The sequence below is a fragment of the Lagenorhynchus albirostris genome, chromosome 3 (assembly GCF_949774975.1).
Source record: "Lagenorhynchus albirostris chromosome 3, mLagAlb1.1, whole genome shotgun sequence".
NCBI lineage: Eukaryota > Metazoa > Chordata > Mammalia > Artiodactyla > Delphinidae > Lagenorhynchus > Lagenorhynchus albirostris.
In genome coordinates this window covers 116,368,092-116,382,579 of record NC_083097.1, presented here as the reverse complement: position 1 = coordinate 116,382,579, position 14,488 = coordinate 116,368,092, and the positions used below count along the sequence as shown (strand labels likewise).

Genomic DNA, 14,488 nt, shown 5'->3' with positions numbered 1-14,488 from the left:
AGGAATTCCCCCCAGGAAAGGATTTCATAATCAAATAAGTTTATATGTTTCAGAGTTTTTAATGTGCTTCTGTGTGTTAAGAGCCTCCAAGGAGAGGATTCCACGTACAGTGTCTCAAATTTATTGACCTTGGCACCATTTTAGCAAAGATTCTATTAACATCATGTGGGACATTCACACACCACAGAAAATAATTCCGAAAACAATGATAGAAAGCTTTATAAGTAGCTGGCAAGCAAGAATTTTCTATACCTTTCCCAAAGGGTTAAGGAGAAATGACCTATGTGTGCCCTAATATAGTATGTTTCATAAGTCTATGTGTATATTTTACATGTACATATATGTATTATGTATACATGTATATAGTCATTTATGTGTACATTCGTAATTGAGGAGTATGAGGGTAATGTTGATAATACTGCCTGAGTTCCACAAACACTGAACATTCCCCAGCCATCAGTCAGGGGTGCAAAATCAAAAAATAACCAGGCAAGATTTCCAATCCTAGTAATGACAGACTATCTTATTGCAGATGAACCTTCCCATCAGAAACAACTGCTGGTCAAAATATTAATAAAACATCTATGTGAAGACACTGGAGAAATATAAGAGCAATGAGGTCTTCAAGGCTAAAGGTCCTGCAAATAAGGGAAACATGGAGGTGGTGAGGCTGACTAGGAGCAGCTTTCCTCTTTGAAGCATTTGTCAGTTCTCAAGCAGTGGCCAAAAGGGTGAGCAACTGAGTGGTCAATAGGACTAGAGAATAAAAATTGGAATTCAGGGCCCACCAAGGACAAGGGGCCCTGGGAAACACTCTGGTCATACTTCAGCAAAACATCTGAAATTAAGAAAGGAAGGAAATTCTTCAGACAGAAGGAAAGTTATCTCAGATGGAAGCATGGAGAAGCAGAAAGGAATGAAAAGCAACAAAAAGGGTGGCTAAGTCTAAATGAATATTGACTGTGCAAAATAACAATAATAACGTTTTCTGGGGAATGAAATATAGAAAGAGATATAATATTTAAAAGGATGATAACAGTAGTATGTAAGTTGAGAAGACAAATAAATTAAGTTGAGGCATCTTAAGGTTATTTCATTTCCCAGGATGTGATAAAAAGTACTTTAATAAGTCAGGGATGCATATTGCAAACCACAAAAAGAATTCTAAAAGAATTCACAACTAACAAGCTAATAGGGGGAAATGGAATTCTAAAAATTACTTAAATAATCCAAAAGTAGGCAAGAAAGGTGAAAAAAAAAAAAGCAATATAGACCAGATGAGTCAAAGAGAAAACAAAGAGTAACCTGGTATGTTTGAACTCAAATATATTAGTCATTCATTAAATGGTACAATTAAAGGCAAAGATGAATAGACACCTCTTAAATATAAAGGGACAGAAATCTTGGAAAAAGGATAGAAAAAAGATATACATGCAAACACCAGCAAAAGAACTCCAGTATAACTACACTAATAACTGACAAAATAGACTTAAAGGCAAGAAGCATTACTAGAAACAGAGACATCTCATAATGATAAAAGGGTCAATCTACCAGAAGATATAAGCATCCTAAATTTGTATGCACCTAATAACACAGTCTCAAAAAATAAAAGACACGGGCTTCCCTGGTGGCGCAGTGGTTGAGAGTCCGCCTGCCGATGCAGGAGTCGTGGGTTCGTGCCCCGGTCCGGGAGGATCCCACATGCCACGGAGCGGCTGGGCCCGTGAGCCATGGCCGCTGAGCCTGCGCGTCCGGAGCCTGTGCTCCGCAACGGGAGAGGCCACAACAGTGAGAGGCCCACGTACCGCAAAAAACAAAAACAAAAATAAAAGACAAAAATTGACAGAACTAAAAGGAGAAAGACATTCACAATCTTGGTTGGAGATTTTAACACTGCTTTCTCAGTAACAAGAAGAACAAAAATACTAAGCAATTAATTTGTTAATAACAATCAATTAATTAATGCCAACAAATTAGAAAACCTAGATAAAATAAACAAATTCCTAGAAACACACAAACTACCAAAACTGGCTCAAGCAAAAATAGGAAATCTGAATAGACCTAAAAAGAAGTAGAGATTCAATCAGTAATCAAAAACTACACAAAAGAAAAATCTAAGACCAGATGGCTTCACCAGTGAAGTTTATCAAACATTTAAAGAAAAATTAACACCAATACTTCTTAAGCTCTACCCAAAAATTGAAAAAGAGGGAACACTTCCTAACTCATTCTATAAGGCCAGCATTACCTTGATACCAAAACCAGACAAAGAAATCACAAGAAAATAAAACTATAGAACAGTATCCCCTATAAATATAAATGTAAAAACCCTCAAAAAAATACTAGCAAACAGCAGCATATTAAAAGGATTATGGACTTCCCTAGTGGCCCAGTGGTTAAGAATCCACCTGCCAATGCAGGGGACACGGGTTCGAGCCCTGTTCCAGGAAGATCCCACATACCGCAGAGCAACTAAGCCTGTGCACCACAACTACTGAACCTGCACTCTAGAGCCCGCAAGGCACAACTACTGAGTCCACGTGCCACAACTATTGAAGCCTGTGCACCTAGAGCACATGCTCCACAACAAGAGAAGCCACCACAATGAGAAGCCTACACACCGCAACAAAGAGCAGCCCCCACTCGCCACAACTAGAGAAAGCCTGCGCACAGCAACGAAGACCCAACGCAGCCAAAAGTAAATAAATAAATAAATTTATTTTTAAAAAAAGGATTATAGGGGCTTCCCTGGTGGCACAGTGGTTGAGAACCTGCCTGCTAATGCAGGGGACACGGGTTCAAGCCCTGGTCTGGGAGGATCCCACATGTCGCAGAGCAACTAGGCCCGTGAGCCACAACTACTGAGCCTGCGCATCTGGAGCCTGTGCTCTGCAACAAGAGAGGCCGCGACAGTGAGAGGCCCGCGCACCGCGATGAAGAGCGGCCCCCGCTTGCCACAACTAGAGAAAGCCCTCGCACAGAAACGAAGACACAACACAGCAAAAATAAATTAATTAATTAATAAACTCCTACCCCCAACATCTAAAACATAATAATAATAAATAAATAAAATAGTTGGGTGGGAAGATATCACTCTAAATAAATAAATAAATAAATAAAGGATTATACATCATGACCAAGTGGAATGCATCCCAGGAATGCAAGGGTAGTTCAACATATAAAAATCTATTAACAGGGGCTTCCCTGGTGGCACAGTGGTTGGGAGTCCTCCTGCCAATGCAGGGGACATGGGTTCAGGCCCTGGTCTGGGAGGATCCCACATGCCGCGGAGTGACTAAGCCCGTGCACCACAATTACTGGGCCTGCGCTCTAGAGCTTGTGAGCCACAAGTACTAAAGCCCGCCCGCCTAGAGTCCATGCTCCCCAGCAAGAGAAGCCACCTCAATAAGCCCACTCACCTCAACGAAAGAAAGCCCCCGCGTAGCAACAAAGACCCAACGCAGCCAAAAATAAATAAATTTTTTAAAAAAATCTATTAACATAATACAGCACATTAATAGAAACAAGGGGGGTAAAACACATGATCATTTCGATTGGTGCAGAAAAAGCATTTGGCAAGATTCAACACTTCTTTCATGGAAAAAACACTCAACAAACTAGGAATAGAAGAGAACTTCCTCAACATGATAAAAGGCATTTATGAAAAACCCACAGCTAACATCACACACTCTGGTGAAAGACTGAAAGCTTTCCCCCTAAGATCAGGAAAAGGCAAGAATACCCATTTCCCCCATTTCTATTCAACATTGTACTAGAAGTTCTAGCCAGAGCAATTAGACAAGAAAAATAAAAGTCCCCCAAATTAGAAAGAAAGAAGTGAAATTATCTCTATTCACAGATGAAATGATCTCATATACAGAAAATCCTAAATAACCCACCAAAAAACTATTAGAGCTAATACACAAATTCAGTAAAGTTGCAAGATATAAGATCAACATATAAAATCAATTACATTTCTATATGTTAGTAATGAACAATCATAAAATGAAATTAAGAAAAAAATTCCATTTACAGTAGCATCAAAAGGAATAAAGTACTCAGAAACAAATTTAACGAAGGAGGTGAAAGACTTGTACATTGAGAACTAAAAAAGGTTGCTGAAAGAAATTAATGACATAAATAAATATAAAAACATCCTGTGTTCATGGACTGGAAGACTTAATATAGTTAAGATGGTAATACTTCACAAATTGATCTACAGATTCAATACAATTTCTATCAAAATCCCAATGGCCTTTTTTGCAGAAATGTAAAAGCTTATCCTCAAATCCATATGGAATTGTAAGGGATCCCAATAGCCAAAACAATCTTGGAAAAGAACACTTTCTGATTTCAAAACTTACTACAGAGCTAGACTAATCAAAACAGTGGGACACTGGCATGAGAATAGATATATACATCAGCGGCATAGAATTAAGACTCCAGAAATAAACCCATATATCTATGGTCAATTGAATTTTTTAATTGAGTAAATCTGACATGTAACATTGTGTAAGTTTAAGGTGTACACTGTGTTACTTTGTTTTTCTGTTGTTGGTGTTTTTTGCGGCGGGGCCACACCATGCAGCACGTCGGATCTCAGTTCCCCGACCAAGGATCAAACCCACGCCCCCAGCATTGGGAGCATGGAGTCTTAATCACTGGACCACCAGGGAAGTCCCTACACTGTGTTACTTCGATCCATTTATAAATTGTAATGCTACGATCAACTGATTTTTGACAAGTGTACCAAGACCATCCAATGGGGAAAGAATAGTCTCTTCAACAAATGGTGCTGGGACAAATGTGCTGGGAAATTTGAATAACCACAGCAAAAGAATGAAGTTGGACCCTTATCTCACCCCATATACAAAAAGTAACTCAAAATGGATCAAAGATCTAACATAAGAGCTAACACTATAAAACTCTTAGAAGAAAACATAGGGCTAAATCTTCATGACCTTGTATTTAGCAATGGTTTCTTAGATATGACACCAAAAGCACAAGCAACAAAAGAAAAAATAGATAAACTGGATTGCATCAAAATTTAAAACTTTTGTGCCCCAAAAGACACTACTGAGAGAATGAAAAGACAATCTATAAAAAGGGAAAATTTTTTCTAACCATATATCTGATAAGAGTATAGTATTTAGAATAAGTAAAGAACTCTTACAACTCAACAACAAAAACACAAGCAACCCAATTAAAGAAAAGCAAAAGATTTAAATAGACATTTCTCCAAAGAAGATATACAAATGATCAATAAGCATATGAAAAGATGCTCAAGATTACTAATCATTAGGTAAATGCAGATTAAAACTATAATAAGATATAACTTGGCTATTATCAAAAAGCAGAAAATAACAAATGTGGGTAAGGAGGTAGAGAAACTGGAAACTTTGTGCACTGCTGGTGCGAATGTAAAATGGTGCAATCATTATGGAAAACAGCATGGTTGTTTCTCAAAAAGTGAAAAATAACATCACCATATGATCCAGCAATACTACTTCTGGGTATATGCCCAAAAGAATTAAAAGCAGAGTCTCAAAGAAATATTTGCACACCCATGTTCATAGCATCACTATTCACAGTAGCCAAATGATGCAAGCAGCCCAAATGTCCATGAGCAGATGAAAGGATACACAACATGTGGTATATACATACAGTGTAATAGTATTCAGCCTTAAAAAGGAAGGAAATTCTGATGCATGCTACAACATGGATGAACCTTGAGGATATTATGCTAAGTGACATAAGCCAGCCACAGAAACAAATTCTGTGTGATTCCACTTATATGAGGTATGTAGAGTAGTAAAATTCACAAAGACAAAAAGTAGAATGGTGGTTGCCAAGGGCTGGGGGGCAGGGAATGGGGAGTTGTTCAATGGATACAGAGTTTCAGTTTGAGAAGATGAAAAAGTTCTGAAGACTGGTTGCACAACAATGTGAATAGACTTAATACTACTGACCTATACATATAAAAATGGTGAGGATGGTAAATTTTACGTAATGCATATTTTACCACATTTTTAATTTTTTTTCAACTTTAAATACAAATTATAAAACCCCCCAAAATGGGCAAAGTACCAATACCTGAATAGACATTTCACCAGAGAAGATAAACAAATGGCCACAAGCACATGAAAATATGCTCAATATCATTAGTCACTAGGGAGATGCAGATTAAAACCAAAATGAGATACCACTTCATACCCACTAGAACAGCTATCATTAAAAAAGAAAACAAAGAAAGAAAAGAAAAGAAGTGTTGGCAAGGAGGTGAATACATTGAAACCCTTATACATTACTAGCGGGAATTTTAAATGGTTTAGCCACTATGGAAAATAGTTTCACAGTTTCTCAAAAAGTTAAACATAGAATTACCATAAGATGCAGCTGGTCTACTCCTAGGAATTGAAAACAGGTGTTCAAACAAAAACTTGTACACAAATGTTCAGAGTAACACTATTCACAATATCGAAATGGTGAAAACAATCCAAACATTCACTATAAGACAAATGGATACACAAAATGTGGTATATCCATTCAATGGAATATTATTCGGCCATAAAAACAAATGAAATTATGACACATGCTATGACATGGATGAACCTTGGAAACATTACACTGAGTGAAAGAAGCCAGATACAAAAGGCTACATACTATATGATTCCATCCACATTAAATATCCAGAATAGCAAATCCATAGAGACAGAAAACAAATTAGTGGTTGCCAGGGGCTGGAGGAAGAAGAGAATGGGGAGTGACTGCGAATGGGTATGGGGTTTCCTCTTGGGGTGATGAAAAAGTTCTGGAACAAGAGAGTGGTGATGGTTGCACACCGTGTGAATGTACTTAATTCCACTGAATTGTATACCTCAAGCTGGATAAAATGGCAAATTTATGTCTTGTATATTTTACCATAATAAAAAAAGCATTAAGGATATACAAGATTTTTACAACACAGTTAAGAGACTTGACCTTATCAACACATAGAACATTACAACCAACAACTGCAGAATACACTTTCATCTACTAAAATCAATCTCTCTCTGGATGGGAAAGTAAGATAATCAACTGCAAAAAAGTGAAATCGTATTGGGTAAATTACCTGATTTAAAATAAAATAACAACAATAACCAGGCAAAAAGACATGTACCAGAAAAGACAAAGAAAGAGAGAAGGGAAAGAAAGGGAAGGGAAGGAAGAAAGGGAGAAAGAGAAAGGAAGGAAGGAAGGGAAAAGAAAGAAAGAAAGGAAGGAAGGAAGGAAGGAAGGAAGGAAGGAAGGAAGGAAGGAAGGAAGAAAGAAAGAAAGAAAGAAAGAAAGAGGAAGGAAGGAAGGGAGGGAGGGAGGGAGAGAAAAAGGGAAAGAGAGAAGGAAAAGACGTGTGTCCAGAAACTCCAAAGGCGAACTGACATGGATAATTTGGGGCCTCCAAGTTCCCAGTTCCTCCCTTCCTCCCACTACCATTTGGATCAAAAGGGCCTCCCTGCTGCCTTGACCCTCAAAACTGTTCCCACAGCCTCTGTCTCCAATCAGAAAAGAGTTATGGTTGGCCTGGCCACAGCCCCATTCCAAGGTCTTTTCCACTGGTCTGGCATGACCTGCCTGCACAGCCCAGGGGTCAGAACAATCCCAGCCTGTCTTTAAGTCTCCCCCCAAGAGCAGAATCAGACAGGCCAAGAAGAAAGAAAGTAGATGTCATCCTTCAGGGCAAGGAGAGGGGCCAACTGAAAGTCCCATGGGCAGGGAAACCCTCATCACTATTTGCAAATCTAGACTAAACCTGAGTTGTACTCAGTGCTCCTTTAAAGTTTTTCTATGATGCTCAGATGGCTCTCAGATGCCATCTGAGAATGGGCAGGACCCCCCGCCCCCAGTCTTCAGAATAGTATCCCAACTCCTGCATTTGTCCAGTCCTCCACCATCCAGCACCAACCCACCTCCCCAGCACTCCCACTGCTAACCTTCAGGCAACCCAAGTTTGAGAGAAATTAAGCTTTTCTTGAAAAACAATTTATCTTTGTTTCAGCTTGAAAGCTCATGGCACAGCTTCTCCCATCCATCTCCTACCCCCTCTACTGGCCTCAGCCTAGATGCTTCTCCCTCCCTCACCCCAGCGTTCACTCCATTAACCAGTGCTAGTGACTGCACATCCAAAACACATTTTTAATACCTCTCCTTGTCTCCATCTCCAATTCTAACCCAAGCTCCCACCTTCTCTTGTCTGGAGGTTAAAATCACCCTCCTCTGGGCTTCCCTGGTGGCACGGTGGTTGAGAGTCCACCTGCCGATGCAGGGAACACGGGTTCGTGCCCCAGTCTGGGAAGATCCCACATGCCGCGGAGCGGCTAGGCCCGTGAGCCATGGTCGCTGAGCCTGCGCGTCCAGAGCCTGTGCTCCGCAACGGGACAGGCCACAACAGTGAAAGGCCCGCGTACCACAAAAAAAAAAAAAAAAAAAATCACCCTCCTCTGACATCCTCCCCTTCCAGCTTACTCTGTTATGGGGAATGAGCTTTCCCTACTCCCAGCTAAGGCCACTCTCCACCTATGCTCTGTTGCTCATCTCAAGGAAAGCTTCGATTTTCCCTTCTCTCTCTTGCATCATCAGTTTCTCCTTGCCTGCTTAGTGGATGCTACTGACATACACACATGCCCTAGTCAGATTTGAAAGAGTTCCTCCTAGACCCCTCCAGCCAGTGGCTCATTTCAGGAGCCCACTCAAAGCCAAATATCACAAAAGAATTCTCCACATCCTCCACTTCCTCCCCTCCTATCCTCATCTCCACCCACTCCAGCCTGGCATTTGTCCTCTCCACTCCACCTAAAGTGCTGTTGTGAAGGTCTCCACTGACCTTGACCATCCAGTGATAATGACCCACCGATGGGCATTCCAACCTCAATGGTCATTTTTCTGTTGACATCTTTCTTGACCTCATGGCAGCCTTTTATGCAGTTGGCCACTCCTTTCTCCTTGAGACACTCTCTTCTCTTGGCCTCTGAGACACTGCACATTCCTGGTTTTCCTCTCATCTCCATGGCTGCTTTCAAAGCCTCTCCTGCTGCTCTGCTTGACCTTTAAATAAGGCCATGCCCTGGGACGAGGTCACCAGCCTGCCTCTCTCCCTGAGGCGCTCAGCCAGTCCCGTGGCTTTCATTCCACCAGGATGACAATGACCTCCTCACCCCATCTCTCTCTTGCATCCCAGATTCGTTTATCCCACCAGCTCCTTGGCATCCCCATGTTCATGTCCAGTAGGCATCTCAAACACAATATATGTCACAAATGGGACTTGAGCCCCAGCTCTCCCACTCACCACGCCCTCTACCCACCCACGGAAGTTCCTTCTACACCTCAGGAAACAGCACTCCCATCCAGCCAGATGCTGAAGCCATCCTTACTCCTCTCTTTCCCTGATCAGCCCCATCAGCACGTCCTGTCAAGCTCACCCTCAACTGGTCTCTGTCATCTGTCCCGTCTCTCCATGTTCACTGCCCTGTCTGCCCCAGCCACCATCATCTCCCACCGGGACTCCAACAACAGCCACTATGGACAGTTTTACTGTCCACCAAAAGTTAAACATAGAATTACCATCAGACCCAGCAATCCACTACTTAGGTACACACTCAAAAGAATTAAAAACAGGTGCTCAAACAAAAACTTATGCTAAGTAAAATCAGTCAGACAGAGAAAGACAAATGCTATATAATATCACTTATATGTGGAATCTAAACAATACAACAGATCAGTGAATAAAACAAAAAGAAGCAGACTCACAGATATAGAGAACAAACCAGTGATTACCAGGAAGGGCGAGGGGCAATATAGGGTAGGAAGAAAAAGGGTTATTATGAGATTATATGAAATCATGTGTGTGAAACTTTTGAAAATTGTAAAGTACTATAGAACTTAAAGAATTTTTCATTCAATTAAAAAATTAAAATAAAAAATTTAATTTTAAAAATTTTAAAAACCTGTACATGTATGTTCATAGCACTGTTCACAATAGCCAAAAGGTGGAAACCAGCCCGACTGGTCCTTCTGCCTGGAAGGCTTTGTCCCTGGTCTTTCCATGGCTGGCTGCTGCTCATCCTCCAGGTCTCTGCCCCAACCGTGCCTCCTCTGAGACACCTTCCCTGACCCCCAGTCTAGCCCCAACACACCCTCCTGTTTATTCCCTTCACAGACCTATCACTGCTTTAATCACTTGTTTACTTCTTTATTTTCTATCTCCTCTAACTAGAAGGTACATCCTGAGGCAGGGGTTCTCTTTCCTTCCTTTTATGGAACACAGAAGGTGCTGAGCCCCTAGAGTCCAAACGCCCCTCCTACAGAAAGTCCTCCAGATTCTTCCACCAGGCTGTGTCCATCTGAAGAGGGTGCACCTACTCCATCTGCCAGTCCCTGTACTGCCTCCTGCTCTGACCAGAGCTATTTCTGGGGGCCCTAGCAGGCCCCACATTCCTGAGATCCCCACCTTCCACCAGACACTCAGTCTCTGTCAAAGAGCAGAAGAATGAGAGCAGGAAGGGAGGGGGAAAAGAACAAAGCAGGTGATGCCACTTCCGTTGGGGTCCTTTGGAAAGCTCACAGTAACTGCAACAACCCGGCCCTGGGCTAAGCACTTTCCAAGTGCTGTCTCCTTAAGTCTTACAGGGACTTTCTGATGGGGAAACTGAGGTTTAGGGAAGTAAATAACTCACTCCAGGTCACAAGCTATTGTGTGGAGAAATACAGAGGACTCCAACCCAGAACGCTTGCTTTTGATGTTTTGCAATGCCGTCTCAAGAGAGAGACGGGATCCTCAATGTCTGTTGGCTGCAAATATGAACAATCCTGCCCCACCCGCTTTTGATCTACGAAGGTGGTGCTGTTTCTCTTCAGCTGTGGGCATTAAGGTGGTGTCATGGGCAGCTAAGTCCCACCAAGCTCGAGAGTATTCTCGACCCGGGGTTCACTGACTGCTGCCCTTGTTAGCAGCTCTCAACCAGGGGGAGAGGCATCCAGGGCTGGCACGGGAGTGACTGGGTCCTGAGATGGCCCTTGGCCCCGCCAAGGGTGGGGATGGGGAGACGAGGGGTGTGCTTAAAGCTCCTTTTAAGGTAAGCCAGCAACACCTGCTCTCCGTAAACGAACAGTAAGCAGTCTTGGGGGAACGTCAACCCGTTAATGGGCATTTGCTCTGGTGATATTCCCATGGAATACACACGTCCTCTCTCCTGTTCCACACCCAGGCTGACAGCCCAGGCGGACATAACCAAAGTTGTCACACAACTACTCTTCGTGCCAAGGTCCGCGAGGCTCTCACCCTCCCCAGGCCAGGCACCCCAGTGTGCCCACGCTTGCTCAGGCTGCCATCAGGCGGGGCACTTCACCTTCTTGATCTTCCAGGGATCTACAGGCTGGGGTTTTGGGCTCTCCATTATTTAAATTTTAATATTAATAATACATGTGATTATTGTTATTACTGTGCAGTAATATTATAATATTATTGTAATATATTGCTATAATACATTGTATAAAATAATACATTATATTATTATAATATATTGTTATAATGTAAATATAATATCATAATATTATTCATAATAATATTAAATAATAAATCCTTACTAAGTACCAGACCCTGACACTTGGTGATACCTCCCTCTCTCAGGCCTCCCCAGGATGCTATGGGCAAAATCATTATTTCCACCTCACAGATGTAGAACCTGAGACGCAGAGAAGGCTAGTGTCTTGCCCAGGGTCACAGAGGTACCACCTGGAGGCAAGAGTGGGATCTGAAGTTGGACCTATCCCACGTCTTTCTTCCACCGTACATGTCCTGGACTTTCCTGGTTAACTTTGGAATCAGATGTGGTCTGTTGTCCCCACGAGTCACTGAAATATCCCCAACCCAACAGAGGGGTTCTGACCACCATGGGGTGAGCAATGACGGGGCAGTGATCAGTGGGCCAGATGAGGTGATGTGGGACACAGAAGGGGAACGTGGAGATGGGGTCTAGGCTCACAGGGCATGCAGACCACCAGCTACACTTACCACCTGAGAGAGGGCAAGAGAGGCCAAAGGGGGGGTCCCCGGAGCAGAGAGAGGAAAGAAGAAGGAATTATTGAGCCACGAGCAGCACTGAGATGCCCAGATCCCAGACCAGACACAGGCTCACAGCCCGGGGCACCCACCTGTCACTTCTCTGTTTGCCTAGTCGGGGCGGGGAGGTGAGGGGTGCGTGACGAGAATGCCTCTTGAGGGCGATCTACCAGCTGGCCGGAAGGGGCTGCCTGGGGCATGGTACTTCAACAGGGCTGCACTCAGGCTTACAGCACAAGGGGTAGGAAGAACGTGTGATCTTTTAGCAATGTCTGGCATGGACACGGCTAGGGGCACATGTCTTATTTAGTACATCCTAAATTCCCATGTGCCTCAGCTGTTCTTACTGCCCTGCTTGGGGGCAGGGACCCAGGCAGATCTCAAGTGGATAAAACTAGGGCAGAGCCAAGTCTAGAAGCCAAGCTGCCCAACTCCCAGGTCTGCTAAAGAAACACTGGCCAGCGAGCAGGAGGTCTCGGGAAGGGGGCTGGAGAAAGGACTGGCCCTTGGACAACTCGGGATGAATCAGTGAGAGGACACGCCCACTCCCTGCCTCCCCAACTCACATGTCCGTGCAGGTCCGTGTTGAGAAGCATCAGGGCACAGGTGAGCGTGTGGATCCCATCTAAATCAGAGATGGTGGCACCCTCAGCATGAGCACCCAGCTCTTTCCCAACCCCAGGCTCCCACCTGCCTCCTGTCAGAGCCAGCCTGGAGGCCTTGGAGACAAGAAGAGGCCAGACACCTGCCAACCATACATCAGGGCCCAGGGCCTGCGTGATGCTCTGTGTCCCACCCCCATTACAGCATCAGAGTCACTCACTCGCCCCAGGTCAGGACCAACCCCTCCCTTAGAGGTGACCAGACCACCCTGGGCCTGTTCTAGCCCAGATTCCTGCCTGCTGTGGCCAAACTCACCTTGAATCTCAGACCCAGGAATGGCTCTGGGTCCCGGGCTATATCCCTTCCATGGCCCGTGTCTCCTCTAATAACCAGCCTAGTCCCCCAGTTTCTGGGACGCAGGTCCATCCACAGGACAAGTCCTGCACTTAAGAGGACCCCAACCCAGACTTCCACACCAGGACTCCCACCACACCAACAATCAGCATTGCGACAGGGCACCACTGAGAACGAGGACCCAAAGGACTGACTCCAGGATGGAGGACTTTCAGGCACAGGGAGTGACAACGGGCGGGGCAGTTGGGAGGTTCCTTTTCCAGCAGACAGTCCCCATGCCACCTGCCATTGTTCATTCACTGATGCTTCTTGAGCGGGACAGAAGTGGCAGGTGGACCAGAGGTAGGAAGAAGCCAGGGCCCGGGTGGGGGGCAGGGGAGTGGGGCGAGGCGTACCTTCCGAAGTGCTGTCGTCAGGGTTGCACTGGCAGTACCGGCGGGAGAAGTGCGTAAGGACCCGCTCACGCTCCTGTGTCTCCCCCATCAGCGGAAAGGCCTTCAGGAAGGTTCTGGAGGGTAATGCAAGGATGCTGAGGGCCTCCAAGAGCCCCTGAGTCAGTCTGAATCCTCACTCAGGGTAGGACGCCCACACACACACACCACCCAAACCTGCCCAAGGGGGCTGAGGCCCCAGAGCCCCAGCATCTGGGCCCAGGGAGGCACCCTGACCCCCGTAATGGCCTCTGGAGTGTGGAGTTTCAGCCCTCATCACCCTCCAGGGCCCTTCTGGAAGGATGCAGGGGACAGATTGTGAAGAGCAAAGGCAGACGAACACCTCAGTGCCAGCATCTGCTCCACTCCTGGCTCCCTCCTCCATGGTTGGGCCATCCACGCCGCTCCTCAGACCGCTCTCCCTCAGCCATTCCCACTCCTCACTTGAGGCGCTACCAGCTGAGCCGCAGGCCCAACCTTGGCCTCCCTCACTCCCCCCACCCCAAGTCTGAGCCTCCTCTGCTGGGCAGCTCTGAGTCCCTCTCAAGGCCAAATTCAAAGGTCACCAGCTCTCAGGAGTCCCTGGCAGAGTATGCTAAAACCAGAGGGGCTGGGAGATGGGGCTGGGGTCCCTCACCTGGGGCATAGGCACACCCCTTCTTGGGAAGGGAAACAGCAAGCTGAGACATTGTGGGCCTCTATCCACCCTGGGTTCATGAGACTAGTTTGTCCCTGATTTTGCCACGGTTCACTTGGCTTCTGTAATGCCCACTTTGCTTTATCCTCTCTCAAGCTACTTCTAAGGCACCCTGGGACCTGTGAGCCCCATTCTGGCCAATCTTTACCCTTGGAGGCTTCCCAAGGCATCCAAAACTGCAGACCACTCTCTAATTCAATCCCGATCAATCAACCGCTGTATAAAAACACTCCATCCGCCATCTAGGCTTCCTCCTTTCCCTGCCTCTCCTGTTCCCCGTTCTCTTCCCTGCATCTGGCCCCTCCCTCT

The 14,488-nt window shown here is 44.9% G+C and overlaps 1 protein-coding gene across 1 annotated transcript in view; it reads right to left on the bottom strand.

Moving 5' to 3' along the window:
* Nucleotides 1–14,488, bottom strand: part of PSD2 (pleckstrin and Sec7 domain containing 2) — a 50,298-nt gene that overhangs the window by 11,810 nt on the left and 24,000 nt on the right. Inside the window, exons 6-7 of the mRNA XM_060143729.1 lie at nucleotides 13,447–13,559; nucleotides 12,661–12,719 (exon numbers count right to left, since the gene is read on the bottom strand). Of these exons, the coding sequence (XP_059999712.1) occupies nucleotides 12,661–12,719; nucleotides 13,447–13,559 (172 nt within the window). The remainder of the gene's footprint in view (nucleotides 1–12,660; nucleotides 12,720–13,446; nucleotides 13,560–14,488) is intronic.